This window comes from Leptonychotes weddellii, chromosome 8 (genome assembly GCF_054177405.1).
Source record: "Leptonychotes weddellii isolate Sample4059 chromosome 8, ASM5417740v2, whole genome shotgun sequence".
Taxonomy (NCBI): domain Eukaryota; kingdom Metazoa; phylum Chordata; class Mammalia; order Carnivora; family Phocidae; genus Leptonychotes; species Leptonychotes weddellii.
This window is the reverse complement of record NC_138376.1, coordinates 82,706,752-82,731,218: the sequence shown is the minus strand read 5'-3', so window position 1 is coordinate 82,731,218 and position 24,467 is coordinate 82,706,752. Positions and strand designations below refer to the sequence as shown.

Below are 24,467 nucleotides of genomic sequence, written 5' to 3'. Positions count from 1 at the left end.
GTTGTCATGACCCACGCTCAAAACTGCTTAGCTGCTTACTGGCAAGAAGAACATGCTTATGAACATTAAGTGTCATCAACTCACCATTTTTCTGCACAATGAAATCGCAGATGTCCTGGTCCTGGGAGAGGTTTCCAAAAACACGCACAGCCTCTAGGATTCCATCCATGTTATTACTCACAAGAAGCTTTATGAGCACTGGGTTTGGGGACCAGAGACATAAAATCAGTGAATTTAACTTTTAATTTCAAGGCTGTTAGACATCAGCATCATACTAAATATCAGTAACTCAAAATTTTAAAGTGACAATAAAACACAAACTATAAGGGACTTTAGCAAGAACTAAGACCCTACCTTTCCCCCATATTCTGATTTCTTAGAATCAAATTGGGCTCTTTGATATTGTACAAGAAATCAGAAAATATGAACGACACCAGTTCTGTGTTTCGTTAATAAAGTCGAAATCTTAAACAAACATTCATCTACCCAAACCCAATTCTGAACCTTACATTCAGCAATATATAGCTTTTTGTCTTGAATTATGGAATTCTTCACTTGGTAGTAAGATAAGTTGTTGATTGTGGCCGTAGTATTGATCACCAGCTCCTCACAATCCTCAATTGACTTGTGTTCTGAAAGAAAGTGAGGAAGAATGTATGGAAGACTCATCGCTGGGGCAGAAACATGACCTCCTAACTGTCCCAGCAGCAGCGCCAGGGTCAAGCCGTTATCCCCAACGAAGTCCGTGCAGGGACATTGTTTCCTGCTTTACTTCCCAGGACTCTCCCTGCAGGGAAATGCACCAAACACAGGGGACCACTCCTGACCAGGTTCTAGAACACTCTAAGCTCAATCCCTCCACAGGGGGTCTGGAAAAATTGGGCTGATCTAGGTTCTGTGATTATAGTCAAATGAAGGTGCCAACACACCGGCAAGCCAAGCTGTGTCTCATCCCCACTGGTTTGCAGTGTTCCTGAGCGCTCCTGGGTGCTCTACCCTGTGAGTCTCTTCCTCACTCCTCTACCTCTCAGCAGAATGACCCTTAGGGCATCATCTGTCCATAACTCCTATCCATGCTGCCCTCCAAACACACAGAATCTGATCACTTCTCACCTCTTCTACTACCACCTGGCCCATCCCTCACCTCATAACTGGCTTCTCTTCTTTCACCTTCCTCCCTGAGTCTATCCTTAACACAGCAATCCTTTAATAGTAAGTCAGCTAACATCACTTGTCCTACTTTGGCCTCAGGCCCTACCTGGGCAGCCCCAGTTCTTTTTCTGGGGGGGGGCACAGAGGGAGAGGAAGAGAGAGGATCTTGAGCAGGTTCCACGTCCAGCGTGGATCCCGATGCAGGGCTCGATCTCACGACCCCCGAGTTCATGACCTTAGCTGAAATCGAGAGTTGGATGCTTAACCAACTGAGCCACCCAGGCGCCCCTGGGCAGCCCCAGTTCTGATATCTCAGGTCTCATTTGCTGTTCCAGCCCTCAGGTCCCCAGTGCCAACCACACTGGTCTTCTTGCCCTTTTTTTTTTTTTTTAACATATCAACATGATCCTTCCTGTACCTTTGCACTGCTATTCCCTCTGTCTAGAATATACTGTTTCCAGTTATCCACTTGGTCCACTCCTCACATCCTTCAGGTTGTTGTTTGGACGTCACCTTATTGAACATAGTTTCCTTAGCCTCCCTACATAAAATAGCATCCATTACTCTCTTTCCCCATCCTACTTTTATCTGCTCCAGAGCACACGTAATTATCTGACCTGTTATGTGTTTAACATTTGTTTTCTGGTCCTAACATGTAAGCTCTACGAGACTTGGGATTGGTCTGTTTTATTTATTGTTGCATTCCCAGCAGCTAGAACAGTCTGGCACATAGGGGTGCTCAATAAATAGTTGCTGAATGCACCAATGAGTGAAGGATTGAGCTCTTACTCAGCACATGAGACCCTCAGTGAGTTGTCCCTGCCTTTCACTCAGCCTCCAGACTCACCTCCTGGCAGATGTAGAAAAGCCAGTTAGGAGCCCTAGTTCCCTCCACCTCCAGACTGATGACACTGGACCCAGGGCAGTGTTCGGGAATCTGGTTTTTTTCTCTTGCCTTGGGAGGAAAATTCATTAGCTCGTCCAGGAAAGGAAAGGGTAGCTCTTCTGTAGCACCACCTTCTGTATGGTGTCTGGCATCTAGGGCAAGAGGGTAGGTACCCACAGCTACTAGGCATCCATCACAACAGCATCAAGAGCTGTGCGCGCACTCAGCTCCACAAAAGTAAACGATTAATAATACTTCAAATGCACTTATAAGCATTTGAACCTACAATAATTCATACTCGAAAGGTGCATCTGTCTCAGTTCAGGCCACCATAACAAAATACCACAGATTTGGGGCTTAAATAACAGAAATTTCTTTTCTCAGAGTTCTAGAGGTTGGAAGTTGGGGTCAGGATGCCAGCGTGCTTGGGTTCTGGTGAGAACCCTTCCTGGCTTACAGATGGCCACCTTCTCGCTGTGTCCTCATATGGTGGAGAGAAAGCAAGGACAAGCTCTCTGGCGTCTCTTCTTATAAGGACGCTAATCCCACCACGAGCACCCTAGCTTCATGACCTTGTCTACACCTAATGATCTCCCAAAGGCTCCATCTCCAAATACTATCACACTGAGGGTTAGGGCTTCAACATATGAAGCTGAGGAGTGGTGGATACAATTCAGTCCATATTAACCTCCTAATATCCCATTCTACATATGAGACCACTGAGGCTGAGCGGCGTTAAATAGAGGCCTGACTTCATAGAACCCACATCTGAATTGGGTGTTTCTGACTCAACCATCTGCTCTTTCCGTTGCATCTTCCTGAGTGCCCACTAGAGCCACCTTGGGCAATCATTTGCTGCCAGAGGGCTGGAGAGAATCACACAGCCCTGTGCAGCTGGCTCACGGATGTAATCAGTCTAGAGTTTGGAGCTTGCCGCTAAGGCAGCAAATGTCTAAATCTGGGAGCTTGCTGGAAGGGCTAGTCCTTATTAGAAACATTTTTTTAAATTTTCTTTTTTATTTTTATTATTTTTTTAAAGATTTCTTATTTATTTGACAGAGAGAGACTCAGTGAGAGCAGGAACACAAGCAGGGGGTAGTGGGAGAGGGAGAAGCAGGCTTCCCACCAAGCAGGGAGCCCGATGCGGGGCTCGATCCCAGGACCCCGGGATCATGACCTGAGCGGAAGGCAGACTCTTAATGACTGAGCCACCCAGGCACCTTTTTTTTTTTTTTTTTAAATACCCTCTGCAATGAGACTGGCCTCTAGAGACAAGTCCTGGGGTTCCAACTCCTCGGGCCTCATGTCCTGTGTACGCCTTGCTGTTGGCGCTTATCATCAGTTTCCTGTCCAAACACCTGCCATGCCTCCACCATAGACTTGGAGCTCCTAGAAAGCAGACACTACATGTTTTTAAACCTTGTTATGCACTGAATGTTGGCGTTCCTCTCCAAATTCATATGGAGAAGCTCCAACGTGAAGTCACCCCCAGTGTGACTGGATCGGGGGCGAGGGCCTGCAAGGAGGTGGTGAAGGGTTAAATGCGTCATCAGGATGGGGCCCTCATCCAATAGGGCTCCTACCCTTACAAGAGGAGGAAAGTAGCATCTGCTAGCCAGAAGGAGCATCGTCGCCAGATGCCAACCCTGCTGGCACCTTGACCTTGGGCTTCCAGCCTCCAGAACTGTGAGAAAATAGATGTCTGTTGTTTAAGCCCCCCGTCTCTGGTAGTTTGTTATACGGAGACTGAGCAGGCTAAGATAAACCTCCTTTAGCATAGGACTTATTGCACACTAAGGACTCAATATGGATCTTAATGAAGAGCAGGGGGCATAGTTCAAAGGCTACCCCAAAACATCATTTTCATCAGGTAGTAATGTTTCTTACAGCAAGAGAATCTTCCAGAGCTTGGTAAGTCATAGCTAAGTTGATCACTCTGTGCAGCAGTTAATTTCCCTGCTCACTGGTGGCCAGGGATGCCTGCGGGAAATGACAAAGCCTAAAAAGTGGAAGGGGGTGCTATAGACTGAATTATGCCCCCTCCCCAAAATTCCTATGTTGAAGCCCTAATGAAACTGTATTTGGAAATACAGCTTTTAAGGGGTAATTAAGATTAAATGAGGTCATAAGAGTGGAATCCTTATCCAGTAGGGCTGGTGGCTTTTATAAGAAGAGGAAGGGGGACACCTGGCTGGCTCAGTCTTTAAGCGTCTGTCTTCGGCTCAGGTCATGATCCCGGGATCCTGGGATCAAGCCCCACATCGGGCTCCCTGCTCAGTGGGGAGCCTGCTCCTCCCTCTCCCTCTGCCTGCCACCCCCCACTTGTGTGTGTGCCCTCTCTCTCTCTCTCACAAATAAATAAATTTAATTTAATTTTTAAAAAAGAAGAGGAGGAAGAGAGCGAGAGCGCATGCTCTCCGAGGGCGCACACCAGCAGAGGCTGTGTGAGGCCACAGTGAGAAGGCAGCCATCCCCAGGCCAGGACGACAGACCTCACCAGAACCCAGCCATGATGTCAGCCTGATCTCAGACTTGTGGGCTCCAGAGTGTGAGGACATGCATCTGTTGCTGAAGTCACCCAGTCTATGCTGTTTTGTTATAGCAGCCTAGCAGACTGGGATGGGTGTTGGTACCACGAAGTGGGGTGCTGCTGTAACAAGGACCTAGAAGTGTGGCATCAGCTCTGGAGCCGGGGATGAGGGAGGCTGGAGGAGTCCGAGGTGCATGCTAGAAATGAGAAATGTTAAAGGCATTTCGGGTGAGGGCTCAGAAAGAAAAGAGGAGAGCTGGAGAGAAAGCTTCCATCTTCTTAGGGAACACATCAGTAATCATGAACAGAACGTTGGTAGAAATATGGACATAAAAGGCCATTCTGGTGAGGTCTCAGATGGAAATGAGGAACAGATTACTGGAAACTGCAGGAAAGGTGATCGTTGTTGTAAGGGGGCAAAGAACTTGGCTGAACTATGTTTGCAGTCTAGTGTTTTGTGAAAGGTAGAACTTGCAGGCAACGATATTGGATATTTAGCTGAGATTTCTAAGCAAAAGTGTTTGAGGAGCGGCTTGGCTTCTCCTGACAGTATAGTAAAACGTGAGGAGAGAGAGATGAATTGAAGAAAGAATTGTTAAGCAGAAGGAACTAGAACCTGAAGATCTGGAAAATTTTCAGTCTATCCCTATGGCAAAAAGTGCGGAAGCATGTGCTAGAGGGAACCAAGCGTGCATCTGGAATATCCATCAGTTCAGAGCTTCTGGGATTCCATGGGCAGGAACATGGCCAGTTTGAACGGAAAGGCTCTGAGACAGGAAGCTATCCATGTGTGTGACAGGACAGGAGGAGAGAGCTATTGGGCTGTGAGTGGGCATTATTCTTCCAGAAGACTGGAAATGACCCAAAGGGGAGTGAGAGGTCACAACCAGGGCCACTGCCTCGGGTTCAACAGGCCAGACACCTTCACCCCGAAGCCCTGAGGACGAGCCCAGCTTGCAGAACCCCGGCACCCTGACTGACAGAGATGTGGAAGCCGGACCACTGCCCCCGTGGGTCTGGAAGGCAGAACGCTGAACCAAAGAAGATTGCTTTCAAGTCTTAAACTACGATGAAATTCACCTTGCTAGCTTGGAGACTTACCTGGGAACTGCCACCTTTTCCTTCTCCCCTGTTTCTCCCTTTGGAATGGGAATGTCTATCCTAGGCCTGCCCCACCCCTGTATTTTGGAAGCATGTAACATGTCCGGTTTCACAGGTTCACAGGAGAGAAATTCTTCCTCAGGATGTATCACATCTTGAGTCTCACAACATCTGATTTAGTATTTAAATGAGATGTTGCCCCTTAGACTTTAGAGTTGATGCCAGGATGAGTTAAAACTTCTGGAGCTATTGAGATGGAATAAACGTGTTTTGCATGTGAGAAGGACATGAATTTGGGGAGGGTGGCAGGAGCAGAATATTATTGACTGAATTGTGTCCCCTCCCCCAAATTCATTTGTGGAAGCCCTAACCTCCAATGCGATTGTAACTGGGGACAGGTGTTTTAGCAGGTAAAGTTAGATGAGGTCAGAAGGGTGGAGTCCTTATCTGATAGGATTGGTGGTCTTAGAAGAAGAGAAAGAGAGAGAGATCATCCTCTCTCTCCCTGAGGGTACATTCTGAGGAACCGCCATGTGATGACCTGGTGAGAAGGCAGCTATCTATAAGTCAAGAGGAGAGAGCTCTCATCCCAGACCCCACTGGCTGGCCCCTCGACCTTGGGCTTCCAGCCTCCAGAACCACGGGAAACAAATTTCTGTGGTTTAAGCCACCCAGTCTGTGGTGGTTTGTTATGGAAGAGTGCTGTGGTGAATAATAGGGGGAAAGGCACTTGAATGACTGGGGGCCATAATTGCAGTTACTGTACAAACCTGAGAAAAAGATACACTCTCATCAGGTGGACTAACCCAGGAAAAATTAAGGATTTTAAACTCTTTGTGCTTAGTTTGGTCAATTTTTGGCAATTTGATTGGTACACTTTTTTTTTATTGTGATAAAATTCACATACCATAAAATTCACCCTTTGCAAGGTGTACACTTCAGTGGGTTTTAGTAACTATTTTTTCTTTTTCTTTTCATACATATATATGTATATATATATGAAAAAATATTTTTATATATTTTTCAAATCTGGATTTTAAAACTATATATATATATATAAAAGTAATATATATATTACTTTTGAGGCAGTTCGGAGCAGAAGAGGACTTCTCCCGCCTGCAGCTGGGAAGGCTCATTGAAGTGAGCCGAAGGCGCTGCCGAAACCCTCAGCGCGCCGGGCCCGGGGCTGCGTCCCGCGCAGGCAGCAGCGGCCGGCGGCGCGGGCCTTACCCAGCGTGGCGAGCAGCAGGCCCACGGCGTGCGGGTTGGCGGCCAGCGCCGGGCCGATGCCAGGGTGGATGGCTAAGTTGGCGAGCACGCGGGTCAGCTTGATGAGCACGTCCTCCGCCTGGGCCCGCGGCCTCGGCGCCTGGGGCTGCTCCGCTCCCACCGCCCCTTTCTCCGCACACAGGTCCAGTTTGTAGAACGTATGGAACAATGACAGCAGGGTCGGGATGCTCCCTTTCTCTTTGGAAAACTGTTCGCGAGCCTGGTTATTTTTCGCTGTCAGGTTGCCCAGAATAAAGACAATACGGACGACTAAATCCTGCAGTAAAGGGAAGACGGTTACAAGTGCACTGGGGCCGGGACCAGTCTTGGGAAAGACAACAGTATTTAGTTTATTCACGAGCTACTTAATAGTAGAATGGAACACATCTGGCTTCTACTAACTTGTCTAGTATTTGACTCGGTGCAAATTGACAGAGGAGATTAAAAGCATTTGGCAACAATGAAAGAATACAAACTGGGTGGCTCAGTCGTTAAGCGTCTGCCTTCGGCTCAGGTCATGATCTCAGGGTCCTGGGATCGAGTCCCGCATCCGGCTCCTTGCTCAGTGGGGAGCCTGCTTCTCTCTCTCCCTCTGCTGCTCCCCCTGCTTGTGCTCTCTCTCTCTCTGACAAATAAATAAAAATCTTAAAAAAATAAAATAGCGATGAGACTGTAACAGCTATCATTCGATGGGTTTAAAAGAAAAAAAAAAGAATACAAACTGAGGGATGCTATTAGCAAGGGCTATTAACTTCAGATCCTTCATCTGAAATTCTGGCTAGCCTTTTTTTTTTTTAACCCTCCCAGAGAACTATTAGTTGAGTGGGATAGGATTACTGATAACGTGTTATGTAAATCTAAGTATTGACACTAACAGGTTTCTTGAGCACCCAAATCTTCCCCTGAGAGTTCACCTCCTACTGAAGCATTGTGTTTCCAAAAATCGGGTGTTCCGCACAATGGTTCATCAGAGAGCCGCTCTTCCCCAACCGGGCTCCGCAGACTTCTGGCATAGAATAAGCTTTGCTGTGGGGGGCTGTGTTTAGCACCAGTATTCCTGGCCCCTACTAGAGATGCCAGTGGTATCCCCAGATGTCACAACCAAGAAGGTTTAACCATTGTTTTAAGAAGAAACAATGTTTAATCATTGTTTGAACTCACAACCCCGAGATCAAGAATTGTATGCTCTACCAACTGAGCCAGCCAGGCGCCCCACAACCAAAAAGGTTTCAATGTCCCCTGGGGGCAAAATCACCCCCATTTGAGAATCACTGTGTCATATAAATATACCATTTTATTTTTATTTATTTTTTTTTAAGATTTTATTTATTTATTTGAGAGACAGAGAGCATGAGAGGGAGGAGGGTCAGAGGGAGAAGCAGACTCCCCACTGAGCAGGGAGCCCGACGCGGGACTCGATCCCGGGACTCCAGGATCACGACCTGAGCCGAAGGCAGTCGCTTAACCAACTGAACCACCCAGGCGCCTAAATATACCACTTTAAAGCAGTACTTTTCTTTCTCGACCAGGATAGTGATTATGTGGGTGACACCGTTATCACGATTTGCTAAATTGTACATGTGTGTTTCATGCACTTTTCTGCATATCAGCTATATTTCACAATAAATAAATGTTTCTAAAAATCCCAAGCTGAGAACAATTTACAACTAAACAGGATACAAAAACAATTACGTTCTTAATTCTACAACAGACAGACAAACGAGTACAGTTGGCCTTCCCCCTACCCACGGATGGTGAGGAAATTCCTCTAGGAGGAAGAGACTTTATTTATTTAAGATTTTATTTATTTACTTGAGAGGGAGAGAGCACGAGCGGGGGGAGGAAGAGGGTGAGGGAGAAGTAGGCTTCCCACTGAGCAGGGAGCCTGATGCGGGGCTCCATCCCAGGACCCCGGGGATCATGACCTGAGCTGAAGGCAGACGCTTAACCTACTGAGCCACGCAGGTGCCCCAGGAAGAGACTTTAAAGAGACACTCACGGAGGGGCTGTAAATGATCTGGGTGCTAACTCTCATTGTGCCAGGCGCTGTGCAATTCAACAGACAAGAAACTGGGGTTTGTAGAAGCTGCCTGGTCACACAGCTAGTGAGGAGTGAGTCAGGATTTGAACCCAGGATTCCCCTGACCTGGAGTCCTTTCTACAGCCATGCCCTGCCTCCCACAGGGCCTGTCCTATAGGATCTCCTTTGCCTCACCTTTTGCCGATCAGTTAAGGAATTATCTCCTTTTAAAATGCAAATATGTGGGGCACCTAGGTGGCTCAGCCCCTTAAGCCTCTTTTGATTTTGGCTCAGGTCTGATCTCAGGGTCGTGATTTGGAGCCCCCAAGTCAGGCTCTGCTCTCAGCTTGGAGTCAGCTTGTCCCTCTCCCTCCTCCTCCCCAGCTTGCAGGCACTCTTTCTCAAATAAATAAAATCTTTCCCAAAAAAGTAAAATAAAAAATAAAATAAAAAGCAAATATGTCACCAGGAGGGATTCCCAATAAACCCGGCTTTGTTTATCAGATCTGTAGTAATTAGCAGCCTTAACCAACGGGGACAAAGGGGAGAGGCCTGGACCTGTTTTAGTCAGGGAACCAGGTCTAGCTGGGACCTGGGGGGTGAGGGGTGGGCAGCACAGGGACTGTTTTTGCCAGAGAGCGGAGGGTCACAGACCAAGGACAAGACTTCTGGATTTGCCTGGGGCAACTCGGCCAATACCGACTTGCTCCTGCTTGTTCTTGAAAGAAAAGTTTTCCCTGGCAGGCGGAGAAGAAGCGAGGCGGCTGCTTGTGCAGCTGGGAACTAATTGTCAACATTAAGAAAGTCGGAGGCTAACACGCCAGCAAGAACTGGAGCTGGTCCAGGAGAGAGTTCACCCTGGGAAAAACCTCTGCTCAGTGCGCAACCCATGGCAGCCAGTCATCCAGTCGGGACAACTGGCTCCTGGGCCACAGGGAGCCCGAATGCCAGTCAGTGGATAAGTCTGAATGCTCCGGGCCTGGGAGAATACACTCACAGGAACAATATGAGAGAAGGGGCTCTGAAGAGCTTCTAATCTATTTGCGAGGACGAGGCTGACATACGTGGGGTAAGAGCAGAGACCAAAAGGGCCAAGCAGGAAGCGAGACACGGAGAGGGATTAGGATCCCCAGCTGGAGAGCCAATGAGTCTAGTTCATACATGTGAGTTTACTTAGCCACTCTGCCTCCATTAACTCATTCGTAGAATGGAGAAAATATTGTATTATGAGGGCAAACAAGACAAAACGGGGAAAGCACAAATCATGAGGAATGATTCGGGCACTGTTCTGAACCATTTTCATGTACTATCAATAACATGTTAGTAGCATTAAACTGTGTAGGACAGACCCGATGGTCTTGGAGGAGTTTAGATGAGAGGACACCCAGGGAACAGTGTGTGTGTGTGTGTGTGTGTGTGTGTGCAAAATTACCTCCAATGGATTTGAATTCAACCTTGAAAAATGTGTGAAATCTGGCTCTCTGGAGGAGAGGATGGGGTGGGTTAGGCAGTCGAAAGCAGTGGGTCTTGAGAAAGAGGACGTGGGACAATCCCCTTCCTGGGAACTGGGGTCACTTTGTCTGTCTCTGATCACCAGATGGTTCCCTAAAAAAGCTGAAGTCTGTGGGTCTTATATCTAACACAAGCACACAATTTCATTGTAGTACCCGTCATTTGACATAAAACCTGTGGTTACTTCCCATAATTCCTAATGGCAGAGGCTCCTCCCTGGGTTCTGGAAGGAAAGCACTCCTCCACCCTGGCCACACCCAACAGAAAAGCAGGACGTTTTCCAAACACGACCGAGGGTATTTCTTTTTTCCTTCTTTTTTTTTTTTAAAGATTTTATTTATTTATTTGACAGAGAGAGACATAGCGAGAGCAGGAACACAAGCAGGGGGAGTGGGAGAGGGAGAAGCAGGCTTCCCGCAGAGCAGGGAGCCCAATGTGGGACTCGATCCCAGGACCCTGGGATCATGACCTGAGCTGAAGGCAGACGCTTAACGACTGAGCCACCCAGGCGCCCCACGACCGAGGGTATTTCTGAGAATAAGGTTCCTCAAAGGATATTCCATTTTATATTTTCTAAGCTGAGGAATAGGAGCTTTTTGCATCAACTTTGATGTATGATTTCTGATTAAAGACCCGCCACATGAGTTCTGCCTCTGAAAAATTATAATAGCCGTAATAATAGTTGCAGCAGCAGCAATGAACACAGCGTTTATGACGTGCCAGGCACTGTTCCAAGCATTTAGACATACAAATTAATGCATTAAAAGTGATAACGTGTGGTCCTTTCATCTGAACAAAGCTGTTCCCAAGCTCTACCATCCAGGTAGTCCCCTCCCTCACGCACTCGCACTCGACAGGAGCCCTGTTGATGTTTCTGGACTTCACGCTGTGCCTCAGATCGTGCCCCTCTCCCATCTCCTCAGAAGCACGGTAAGCAAAACGGGGAAGACCTTCTCTGTGATTTTGAATGACTTCTTAAAAAAATGTAAAAAGGAGTTGTATCCTTTTTGCTAAATCATGTCAGGGTACTCCATTTACCCTGTCAAATGTCACAGCTGTCTTGGGAAGGATGCTGGACCATTTCTTCTCCCTTCTCCCTCTTCCCAGGCCTTGCTACTTCACCTCTGCCTCCCTGTGTTTGTTTTACTCCTTCGTAGAACGCAGCAGGTGTTGCTGGCCCTGTCGTTGCTGACCTACCAGGAGTATTCAGACCAGATCATCCCAGGCTGGAGAAAAAGGCAGCTTGACTTAGAGATCACTGTCCTTCCAAATTCAAGTGACCTCCATCCACTGCAGCACGTGGTCTAATCTGGGGGAGACTAAGTGCTGCTTTTCTTCTTTGAGAAATTCCCTCGGCCCCTTCGACTTCTAAAATTCTTCAGTTCTCCTGTGGACCCTAACATGGCATCGATTATCGAGTCCCATGTGGGAAGGAGAGGCTCTGGACTTCAGCACAGGAAGAGTTAACACGGCCACAATACCCCTTTCCCTGCCTTCGGATGGAAAAAGGAGGGGGTGGTTCCTGGGAGCCGGAGTGCCAACTGAAGGATGGCATGCGAGACCAACAAATGGGGGTGGCAGACTGAGCGGCTTGCAGCACTGAGCTCCCAGCGACTGCTATGCTCACCGTGTCTGTCCTCCTTCTTAGGGTTGCCTAAGGCAGCTTTTCATCCCCCGTCAAATATATTCTCTGCAAATCTAGGGAACATGGAATAGGCCAAACTAGAAGCAGTCTCCCAGGAGGTTGGCAGAGGTGGTGCTTGTCCTGACCCATCTGGAATCCTGAAAGCCCCGGTGGGGCGAGAGGGCCTCACAAGGCCCCTTGGCTGGCCATGGGTGGTCGGCACTGTGCAGAGGACTGCCTCGGACAGTATCATAGAGAGGTTATGTATTTTCCCACAACCCAGTCCTTCTCAAGTCCATAGAGTGCCACTTACTTAAATATTCTATAAAGATTTGAAAAATTAGAGGTCCAAATTATCAATTTGTAGAGACCATGGCTTGAACCCATAGCAGAAAATCATTTCATCAGGATACAAGTCTCCTTCGAGGTACAGATTCTCTCCTCTATTCTCAGACAGTATCTGAGAACCACCTATAAATCAACCCTGAACTTTTGGAGCATTTTTATTAAATTTAACACAAGGTTGCAGATTCATACCACAGCTATGAATTTTGAAACATCAAAATGAAGATGAATCAGGAGAGAGAATTTTTGTTTAAAGAAAGCAGTCCAGTATAACCAGTTCGTATGGACTTTCTCATTTTGCATAAAAGTGGAACTGGGCCCAGCAACAGCTACAGCCAGCGAGAGCTCAGACAAGCAGGTACGCCTATTGCAAGAGGCCTGACCTCCAGTGTGCCTTCCAGCCATAGCCTGTGGGATATTCTCTTTAGTTTCAAATACGTCATGCCCTCCCGAGCAAGCATGGTCCTCAGTCTCAATGGGCGCCGCGCTGCTATAAATGAAATTGCTTTAACTGGAACAAAGCAAGGAGCAGGACTCAACTGATCAGCTGGCAAACCCCAGCGGCAACGGTGTATGGATGTTACTTTCCACGTGAGAGAGATTGGCCTCAAGTCAGCGAAAGAGGCTTTCCTTCTCAGAGACGTGCAGACTCAGGCTTCACGGGGCTCACGGTGCCCAAAGTCTGACCCTGGTGAGAAGGGGCAAGACTGGGGCCATCTGTGCTTACAAACCGATTCCCAAACTCCTTCAGCCCACCTCCTCCTTCCCTATAACCCTCACCTGTCCGATCCCCCGGACTTGGCCGCACAGGTATCTTTGATTCTCGCTCCCCTCATCAACCACTCGCCGAGTTCCCTTTGCTCTGCCATCTCAAAATCTCCCCCAACCTCTCTTTCCCATGCCTGCTCTGGAGGGCCTGTCTGTAGACTCCTGCCACAGACCCTTGTGGGATCCTCCCTCGGTGATCAACATTAATACCACTTCCTGAAGCACAGCTCTTATGTCATCCCCTTGATCAAAAACATCCACTGCCTATTAAATGTCAAAGGCAGCGTCCAGTGCACCATCGGGCCCCATGTGACCAGTTCAGCATGACCTCACATTATTACTCCCGCCCACAGTCAGTCAGCCAAAGCGAACATATTCCTCCTCGAGGCCCACACCCTTCCTACCGAGCCTTAAAATAACTGGTGGGCATCATGTAGACCATAGGGAAGGAACCATATCAAACTACCACAGAAAGAATAAACCATGTTCAGCAGACTCCACTTACTTAGGAGAGAACTACTTCTACTAAGTATAGGAAAACATTTGAGAAAGATTTTTAAGATGCCCCGTTTAAAATTGGGTTAGAAACTTCACATGCAATGCGGATCTGAGAGCTGAATCAGGATTTGCAATTTGCAACATTTACCCAACTTCCCACCCTCAAACGAAACTTCAGCATTAATCGAACTTATAGGTGGCTCGAAGAACAGATCAATTTTACCCATGTGGAAGGCGGACTGCACTACTGCGAAAATGCTAGTTAACCCTAGGATCCTGAAAGTGGGTCAAAAGTTTGCAGAAGTGCTGAACCCTACAAGATGGAAGAATCTGAGATGTTGGAGACTCCAAACCCAGAATCTAAGCAGAAGATCACTTAAAAACCAGAAGAGACTACACTTGATGCCTCATCTATCCATTCCATCCGCAGCCATTTATTGAGCACCAACTACATGCTTCTGGATGTGGCTCTCACTCCGAAGTAGCAGGCAAGGCTAGCATTTCACTGTGCTCTGTTCTTTTTTAAGTCCGCAGACATAAATCAGGCGTTCAGATTCCGTGCTGAGCGGGGGAAGAGCCAGTTCCACGAGGGCAAAGCAGCAGGAACTGGAAAGAATGAACAAGCCGAGGGCTTATTGTGCTGCCCGCCGGGTCAGGGGTGCAGACCAAGGCCAAGGCTGAAAAAAGGAGAAAGCTCAGCCAAATGCTAGCAGTAGCCCCTGGGAATGTGCCTGCAGCAGGACTGGGCAGAGATCCGCAGGGCGCGCTCCTGCCAGGCAGGAGGCAGAGGGCGAGCTGGGAGCCAAGCTGCCATATAAAGGCTCCAGGGGAAGGGGTGGAGGTGCCTTCCTAGCCAATCCTCACCGGCCCCACACAAGATGGAGGGGAGGGAGAAGTCATGGCGCCCCTGGACTGTTCCCCGCTGTGGCTGCGTTACAGACGAACAGCTAGAAAGACGGCAGATGCTTGTGCTTTCAGCACACTCTGCAGACATTCCAGGTCCTGCTGTCAACACGACGATGTCCAAGCATTCCAGACCAGACGGTGCTCACTGGGCGTACAAGGCTGAACATGATCCCTTACCCGAAAAGAAGTCTACATGGAATGAGAGAGGCAGGACTTTGAAAGCAGCACAAGCAAGGACACATCAGGCAAGTCCCAGACCGTGTTTGCGAATGCTCTGATGACGGTCCTGCCTCTGGAAGTTCTGTTTGAAAAAAACAAGAAACTGACCGTATTTAAAAATGGAGAGGGTTAGACGGGCAGTTAGTTGCTCAATGGGTGCAAGTGATGGGAATGTAGATAAAGGTTATTCCTTTTGGACCATGACCTCTGTAAAGTATTGCCCGTCTTACAAAGCTTATTTGAGGCCTTTTACCGGATCTCCTGCCCAATAGATATTTACAGAAGAAATGGGGAAAATCCCTTCATGTTCTTCCAGGAAACAAACCCAAACATATTTTGCAGAGATGCTAAATGCAGCAATGCTGACGTCAGAGGCACCCCCTAGGCCGGCCCTGATTTGCAAGGATGATATTGACCCTGCTCATTCCTGCGTTACCAGGCCCATCTGTTTTGTACCAAATGTAGTTTACAGCATAAAGCATCAATATGTGCACACTTCTTAAATGAGATTTGTCATTTAATTGAATTTTGATTAGCATTTGTAATAGATGTTCTACCTAATGCTAAAGTTTAGCTTTCAAACTGCATCAAGCTGACTGATATGTTGTGTTTCAGTCTCCGTTTGTGTGTGTGTGGGAACTGGAGTTATTAGTTGTACCATGGATCTTGGACCAATTAATCTCCTCAGACATGAGCCAGAGAAGTTTCCCTTGTTCTCCCTGAGGAAGTCCTTTGAAAGAGCTGGGAGGAGTGGATTCCTTTTCTCTGAGACTGTTGATAAACCAGAAACCCTGGCTGGTACCACAGCCATCAGCCACAGACAGGCCCACCTCACTGGAGGGCTGTGTGCAAAGAGGGGCAGAGCCAACTGGGCCATTGTCTGTATACGCGCTAAGCTTCCTCAAATGTATCTGTTGCAAACTTACAAAGTTTAGGTATGGGTCTACACCGAACTTTCTCAAAGCAGGACATCGGCAGGAACATATGGTGATTACTTTAACAATAAAATTTGGGGGTGACTTCACTAACTGCGAATCAACAACTCATGGTTTTTCTAGTTACCTGAGGTTGAGGCCACTTTTTTCTTAGGGTCCTGCGGGAGAAAGCCTGAACTCGCCTCTCCTAAGTGGCTCATTCCGACCAGCGTCTGAAACCTCACCAGTGTGCCAGCTGTTTCATAAAGCATGATCAGCGTTATCACTGGGTGTGGTCCGACGACTCCTTTTTGGTTTGTTTTCTTTCATCCAGGACTAGTTGTTTTGACACATGTCTGGCGGAAAAAAAATTCATGGAAGAGTCTAATAAACCATCTCATTTTCTCTAGCTAAGAAAGCCTTCAGCTATTGGTGCAAAAAGCAAAAGGCACGGTTATCCCCGCTTGCTGGGGACTCCTACACCAGCCCCTGGTTTGTCTTGCTAGTTTGGCTCCTACTTCGGAAGGGAGATTCACTGTCAGCCACAGGCCCTGCAGAGAAAGACTGACCCTTTGTGGCTGGTTTGATTCACCACTTTAAAATCTCTTGAGAGGGGCGCCTGGGTGGCTCCGTCGTTAAGCATCTGCCTTTGGCTCAGGTCATGATCCCAGGGTCCTGGGATCGAGCCCCGTATCAGGCTCTCTGCTTGATGGGAAGCCTGCTTCTCCCTCTCCCACTCCTCCTCTGCTTGTGTTCCCTCTCTAGCTGTCTCTCTCTCTGTCAAATAAGTAAATAAAATCTTTATAAAAAAAAACAAAAACTCTTGAGATTTTGTAGAAACCCTCTGCTGTCAATATTGGAGAAAATTGTTTTAAGGAACAACCTTAACAATTTATACCACAGGGTTCCCAGAGCTGCCATGCATTTCAATCACTTGAGGAGCCTCTAAAAATAGGTTCTTGGGCCCCATTCCAGACCAGAATCAGAATCTCCAAAGGTGGGGCCCGAGAACCTGTATTTCTAAAGCTCCCCAGAAGATTCTGATGATCAGCCAAGTTTAGGAGCTACCACTGACTTAAATCAAGAAAGAATTAGAATCTCTCCATCTTAAGACCTACTGGCTGTTTTTATAATATCACTTTAAAAAATAAAACCATGTTCCCGGTAACAAATTCCCACAACACAGAGGTGCAGAAAATAAAAGTGAAAATGCCCCCAACCCTTCATTATCATTGACCTGATAGACACAGATTAAGTGCATTTTTAAAAGACCCCATACTATATGCAGAAGTCAGACTTTACCTTGACAACAGATGAATATGAATAATGTAAAAAAAAAAATGGGAATTCTCTCTCACTTTTTTTTTTTCCCTTTTGGCATTTTCTCATACAATTTCCTTTTTTTTTTTTTTTTTCTCTTCAGTGGGAAAAACAGCAGATAGAGGAGGAAATATTCTACTTCTCCCAGCAGCCGTCAGCCCTGGTGCTACCTGGGTCAAAACAGAATTTCCCCGTTGGTGGACCATGGAAGTGGCAGGTACAGTTTCCTGTGAAGCTCCTCACCAGCATGATAAAATCACTTAAAGAGGTGTGTGTAGGGGTTTTTCTTTTTCCTTCCTTTGCCTTTTTTTTTTCCTTTGAGATTTTTTCTTTATTCTTTGAAAATATGCTTAGCCATGAACACGATTTGATTTAAAAATGAATCTCAGAAAAATAAAATCTCTGCTGATTACCAGTGTAGCCCTCAGACTTTTAAGACAAAGTTAATACTGACCTCTCAGAACAAAGATAAGGTATATAGACTCTGCTTGTTTAATTGCTTAGTGATAGCTATGTATATTAAGAGACTACCAATCTTCCAAAGTATATGTCTACAACCCAACTTAGTCTTGGATTTTTATAAACAAAAATAATTATAGAAAGTAATAATTCTGTAAGTTGCTGGAGGGCTGCTGGATTTTCCAAAGATTAGTTCAAAGCCTCAACATTCAAATAAATCTCAGGTGTAACAGTTTTTAGCCACTGCAGATTAATACACTCCCAGCAGAACATGCATGGTGTGGGATTTCTGGATTTACTTTTATTTCTAAAAGCAAGGAAATACAAATCATATTCACCTGGCCATTTGGGAACATGAACCTAAGATGCTACACTGGTCTGAAGTAATTTAAAATCCATTATTTCTGTTTTACTCTTGTGTATGGCAGTTCACCAATGTGAAAAATGTGGGAAAAAATTATTATTATTTCCTCCTCCAAAGTAGGAAAAAGAAAGTAAATATTTAAGGAAGAAGTACTAGAATACTAGAAGAAATATTATGCTTTACAGATTCCAAAGCATTTCAAATACTCAAAATTCATTCTTTCAGCACTTTATCATGCATCTACTATGCCAAGCATCATCTCAGGTTTATCAAAACACAAAGCCTGTGTCCTTCAGGAATTCCCAGTAGTGGGTGAGGCAGCTATACAAAAAAATAACCATTTGGAGACTCACCAAAGAAATATTTACAAAGACCTATGGAGTATGGAGCTTTTGGTTAATGATTTTAGGAAGTAGTTGGGACACATAACTACTTCCTTGTAGCCTGAACAATTTCCCTGCTCTTCTAAAATATTTTGGTCTTGAGGAAAATATAAATTACGTATCCATTTTTCTTACTAGAAAAAAATCAGAGACGGTTCAAAACTGTAACATTTCATTCTTTAGGATAAGTAAAACACAGCATAGAGTCAGTATAATTTCTGAAGAGTTAACAACATGACTCTCATACAGATATAAAATTAACACATTAAAAAAATTACTTATCTCATTAATGAGGGAGCCAATACAATGGTTAAGTTGGCTCCAAGAATAATCAAAGAATTGGGTGTTTACAAGCATTAAAAAGAATGTTAGATTACTAGGTTAGATACACACCTGGCTAATAGCCTACAGGGTCATAAAACCATAGCTTTTGAGGTTATCTTGTCTACCAGAGAAAAATCTACAAATTAATGTGTAACTTTATAGTGCTTGGGTTCTAATCAAATAGTAAATAGCAAGTTTAAACACAGATACATTCTCATGGAGAATTAAGCCCTGCCTATTAAACAGTTCCCCAGCATGACTTTGTCAGGACATGTAGCCTCCCAGCCCAACATCTTATTTCTAAGGTTTGGATAATTTTTCTTAATTATAGTGAAGTGGTTAAGATTAGGGAACATTCTGCTTGGGTCCTTAGCTCTGGGTGTACTAGCTGGGTGTACTGGCTATGTTTAAATCTTTAAAATGATGCACGGATGTGGGAGGAATTGAAGGTCTTGTAAGGCTTCACAGAGGAGAGGACACAAGAGCTACATCTTGTAATATTAATTGGCCCTTGAAGATGAGAAGTGACAAGGGATATTTCATCAAAGAGTCCCCTCAGGTCTGCTCACTAAGAGCCTATTCACATTCAATTTTATTTAAGACTTTTTTAGGTGATACTTTTAACAAGTTTTATTATGAGTTTCCCCTCCTAATTGCAAGCAAATAATCACAAAAGGTAAGTGAAAATTACCAAAGGCAGAGTTAACAATCAATAGAAAAGGAAGAGAGAGACATCTACAAAAAGAAGACACAGACATTTAAAGAATCTCATCAACAGACTCGTGCTCCCAGGATGGGACAAATAGCCTTAGAGTAGTAATTAATACTTGTAATATTGATCTTTGGCATCAAGAAGAGGTTAAATTATTTTTAGTATCTTTAAGAAGGCAAGGAAATATGTAATATATCTGAATATGATTTTTACCACAATGATAAAAATAATTTAATAAGTTATACATTTCTTTGATGGTTCTGGAAACAACATGTACTGTACATAGTTTGCAAGGAGCTCTTCATTCTTCTTCGAACCAAAATAATTTTAATAGGAAAGCAAAATTATCATATAGATCAACAGAGAAAAATATGCCTTTGAACACCAATTTTGCTTTACACTTTGGGTCCAAAGTGAAAAGTAGTTCACTAAGAGGTGTGGTAAAATTTTATGCCAATTAAACTTTAAGACAGTCCCTTGAACCAGAAGAAGCATACTCTTAACTATGTTGACATCTCAAGTGTCTCATAGTGGCAAGATACCAGGATATTTGTCTGTTTACTAAATGTGGCCATCATCCGAGCTATAATCAGAAAAACAAACAGCTATTTACTAGTAATGCTACAGAACAATAGGACTATTTGTCTTTCAGTACTGGACTGATGGGTTTTCTTCTTTTTAAAAAATTACAGGTTATGACATAACTTGAAATCAAACTGTTAAGCAGAAATGTTTTCTTTCACCCACATTTGAAAATTCTAGTGCAAGTGAAGGTGTCTTCTCCAGTTACAGTTATCTAAATCATCCATGATCCGAACACCAAAACAAAAAAGAATAATGATGACAAAATAAAATTACAATGAAAGTCCATAAAATAAGATTTCAAAAGAAAATCCGTAACTAAACTTTTTAAGTATAAGATCTAGAAGAATTCTTTTAATCTATAGTAAAGTATCTTTTCACCATTTTATTTTTTTCCTTAAAAAAGACAACGAGGGGGGCGCCTGGGTGGCTCAGTTGGTTAAGTGACTGCCTTCAGCTCAGGTCATGATCCTGGAGTCCCTGGATCGAGTCCCGCATTGGGCTCCCTGCTCGGCAGGGAGTCTGCTTCACCCTCTGACCCTCCCGACCTTCCCCCCTCTCATGTGCCTCTCTCTCAGTCTCTCTCTCTCAAATAAATAAAATCTTAAAAAAAAAAAAAAGACAACCAGGAATAGGAGTACCTAAGCTTTTCATTGGATTAATTCACTTGTCCAAAGATTACAGTTCAGATAATATATTGTACCAAGATCTAGATTAATAAGTGCTTAATGGATACTTCAATTAATAGCAGATTGAGAATATTTTCAGGTAGATTAATCAAATCCATTCTTCCCCTGACATAGCAATTCTTGTACCTTGAAATCTTTCAAAGTGTATAGTTTAGAGAAAATACAAAATATATAGGGAAAGGCATTTGTAACCCAAATATTCGGAATCAGAAACTCAAGTGCATATTTGTAAATCACTACTTAAAAGCCAAATAAAAACTTAACTTTAAGCAAGGTTGTATCATCTTCAAAATGTAGTAATGGTATAATATGAGCATAGAAACTTCTGTCATCTGTCTAACCAAAAAGAGACTAGTAACCTTTTAATAAATTAGCTAATAATAGCATCAAATCTGACAAACTTCGTCATTCTCGGCAGAAGTACTTGGCTGGGTAAAAATAAGTTCATTGCTATTTGTGGCAAACAGGGATTATACTTTGAGGTGGTTTTGAGATGGCCAATACAAACACAAAGCTTTATATTAAAATGTTCTTAGTATACACATAAATTATTTGGTTTTAAACTTAGTGATTCTGAGATTTTACCATATTTGAAATGAATATATATTGTGTTCATGTATAAAACATCTCACTAAAGAGTTGATGTCACCTTAATCATTTATAAAGCTGAATAAAAATAAACTGCATTTAATGAATAGTCAAAAACTTATAATAAAACTTAATGTTTGTACTATTATGATTTTATTAAGGTTGGAGTCATTTGTGACTTCTTCCTTTTTTTAAACAATTATATATACTTTTACTGGATCCATTAAAACAAAATTATTTTCTTTCTAACACTTACCTCACTTTAGAAGAATTTCATCTAAATACTAAAGTGTCAAAGAATTAGAGAATTTCAGGGATAGAAGAATCTTTAGAGTATACCCAGTGTAGGGGATCCCAAACTTTGCTTTGCATCAGAAGTCCCCGTGGTCCTCACTGAAGTGCAGATGGCCAGGCCCCTCCCCACCCATCTGACTCAGCAGGTCTGGGGTGGGGCCTGGAAATAACCCCCATCCCACCCCAAGTGGATTCTCATGTAAGGGTCTATAAATCACTGGGAGGAACAACACTGTGCACCCACCCTCTTCCTTAAACCAGGAATCCTACCACATCAACCATCCTATTGCATCCATTTCTGCCTCAAACTACTCCCTCAAAACAAAACAAAACAAAACAGAACAACTCCCTCCTCAACTCCTACCGGTAACTATCTCCTGGGGCCGCCCATTAACACATCAAATGGAAGCTTCTCATAGAAACTGGTACATTCAAAACATAAGGCTACTCAACATGAGCTTACACAAATACACCAATGCAAAGACATAGTGAAGAATTAAATGCATGAAGAACTGACCTGTTTCTTCTGGTATTTGTTTATCAGTTTCAAAAACAAGGCGTAACATCTGGAATAGTTGGCCAAGGCTACACAGCAGTCATGGTAAGAAGTAAGTTTGCTGCAGAAATGCCAAATGGGAAAATAAAAATACACTTTTTTTTTTTTCTCTCAGAAAGTTCCAATACACATAGGGTTACTCTAAATACAGACTTTCAAAGCATTGCCCAGTGCCTGAAAAGGAGTCTACAAATACTCCACACACCAGTCCAGAGAAACCACAAGGAGGCTTGCTGTCTGCTCTGGACTCTGGGGGCACGGTGGGGCGGGGGGTGCAGGCAGGAGATCCTTTGAAGCCTCTAACGCATGTATATGGTGTGAATTTACACTATCCATGTGGTTCAGAAAACACAAGCTAAGATATTTACACAAATTCTGTTTGGATACCAACCACTGAATCCCCTGGGACCCCATGAGAAACAAATGTTAAACTGCTTGAATATACTAGGATGGTAGTGATATACTAGTATCAGGCAAAATAGACCTGAAAGCTAAAAGCCTTGAGAACAGCTTCAAAATTTTGAAGGCATGCAAACAAGCAACCAACCAAAACCCACAAGGCAGTACTGACCAACCTATATCAAATTGGGAGATGTTCATAAATCTCTCATTAAGTGATAGATTACTAGGTAAAACATCATCAATATTGTAAAAACGTGACCATGTACCAGGCCATTAACAAGTCTCAGTAAATGTTCAGAGAACTGGTGTCTTCCAGCTCACGTTCTCTGGTCAAAGAACAATTAAGTTAGGAAATCAATGTAAGAATACGTATCTTAGAAAACATACTTTTGAAAACTTAAAAACATAACTTATGGGTCAAAGAAACATAAAAGTTTAAAAATAAAACACTGAGACCTGAATAACTAAAAATACCACAAATCAAAATTTGTGGGATACAGCTGAAGCACTATTTAAAGGAAAATTTATAGTCTTCAGAAGGATTTTTAAAAAGGAATTGAATTTCTAACTAAAACAGAAGAAAAATATGATATATCCAAAGATAGTAGAAGAAAAGGGTTAATACATATAAGAATAAAGGAATATAATAGAAAACAAACATACAGTGGAGTGGATCAGTAAATCTGCTGGTTCTTTGCAAAAACTAATAAAGTTGGCAAACCTTTGGCGAAACCGATTGAGAAAAAAGGAGAAACATCATAAGCAATCAAAATAAGGAGTGAAAATCAGTATCAACAATGCAGAGGCAGTGTGACATAGTGGTTAAATGTATGGATTCCAGAGCCAGACCCCCTGGTTTGAATTCCACCTGTATGACACTGAGAAACATACTCAGCTTCTCCATGAATCAGTTTCTTATATATAAAATGAAGACAATAATGGTAGTACCCACCTTTAAAGTTGTTATAAGGAATAAATTAATTCATATTTGGAAAGTGCTCAGAACATTGCCAGGCACATAGTAGTCGCTATCTAAGTATTTGATAAATAACATTATTAGTAAAAGAATAAAAGGGGACATGATTCGAAATGCAACAGAGATTAAAAGGATAATTAGAGAAAATTTGGAATGACTTTATATTGTTTGAAAACTTAGATAAAATGGGCAGATTCCTATAAAAATATAACTTTCTGAAACTAACCCAAGTACAAATAGGAAATATGACTGGATATATGACCATTAAAGAAAGTGAAGCAGTAGTCAGTGATATTCACACATGAATGTGTGCAAACACACACACTAGGATAAAACAGCTTTTCAAGGAAGTTCTATGAATTTTTCAAGAAACAGATAAGTTTAATTTTCACAAATTCTTCTAGAAAAGAGAAAAAATGGGAATATTTCCCAACTCATTTTATGAGGCTGGTATAAACTTGACACTAAAACCAGACAAGGAAAATGTGAGAAAGGAAAAGTACAGGTTAATCTAACGCACAGATGAAAAATCCTAAACAAATTATTAGTTAATTAAACCTAGCAATACATAGCGGCTTAACATGAGAGAATCTATTAATCTGTGGTCTACTATATTAATGAATTAAAAAAAGAAAATCCACATAATCAAAATAGATTCACGGCAAGCATTCAAGAAAATTTAACATCTGTTAGTGTGCGAGGATCCTTCCTTAACCTTCTGAAGGGCATATACAAAAACCTACAATAAATATTCTTTTTTTTTAAATTTTATTTTATTATGTTATGTTAATCACCATACATTACTTCATTAGTTTTTGATGTAGTGTTCCATGATTCATTGTTTGCGTATAACACCCAGTGCTCCATTCAATATGTGCCCTCTTTAATAAATATTTTTTTTAATTGTAAAACCACAAAAATTGGGGGGGGGCGGAGCAAGATGGCGGAGGAGTAGGAGACCTGGATTTCGTCTCCTCTCAGGAATTCAGCTGGATAGGGATCAAACCATTCTGAACACCTACAAACTCAACAGGAGATTGAAGAAAAGAAGAGCAACAACTCTCTCATCAGAAA

The 24,467-nt window shown here is 43.6% G+C and overlaps 1 protein-coding gene and 1 long non-coding RNA gene across 2 annotated transcripts in view; one reads left to right on the top strand and one right to left on the bottom strand.

Moving 5' to 3' along the window:
- Positions 1–24,467, bottom strand: part of ARMC2 (armadillo repeat containing 2) — a 104,272-nt gene that overhangs the window by 8,299 nt on the left and 71,506 nt on the right. Inside the window, exons 12-15 of the mRNA XM_081828760.1 lie at positions 21,977–22,076; positions 6,900–7,215; positions 510–632; positions 85–198 (exon numbers count right to left, since the gene is read on the bottom strand). Of these exons, the coding sequence (XP_081684886.1) occupies positions 85–198; positions 510–632; positions 6,900–7,215; positions 21,977–22,076 (653 nt within the window). The remainder of the gene's footprint in view (positions 1–84; positions 199–509; positions 633–6,899; positions 7,216–21,976; positions 22,077–24,467) is intronic.
- Positions 17,173–24,467, top strand: part of LOC145723071 (uncharacterized) — a 9,559-nt gene continuing 2,264 nt past the window's right edge. Inside the window, exon 1 of the long non-coding RNA XR_014147882.1 lies at positions 17,173–17,332. This is a non-coding gene — a long non-coding RNA (uncharacterized LOC145723071). The remainder of the gene's footprint in view (positions 17,333–24,467) is intronic.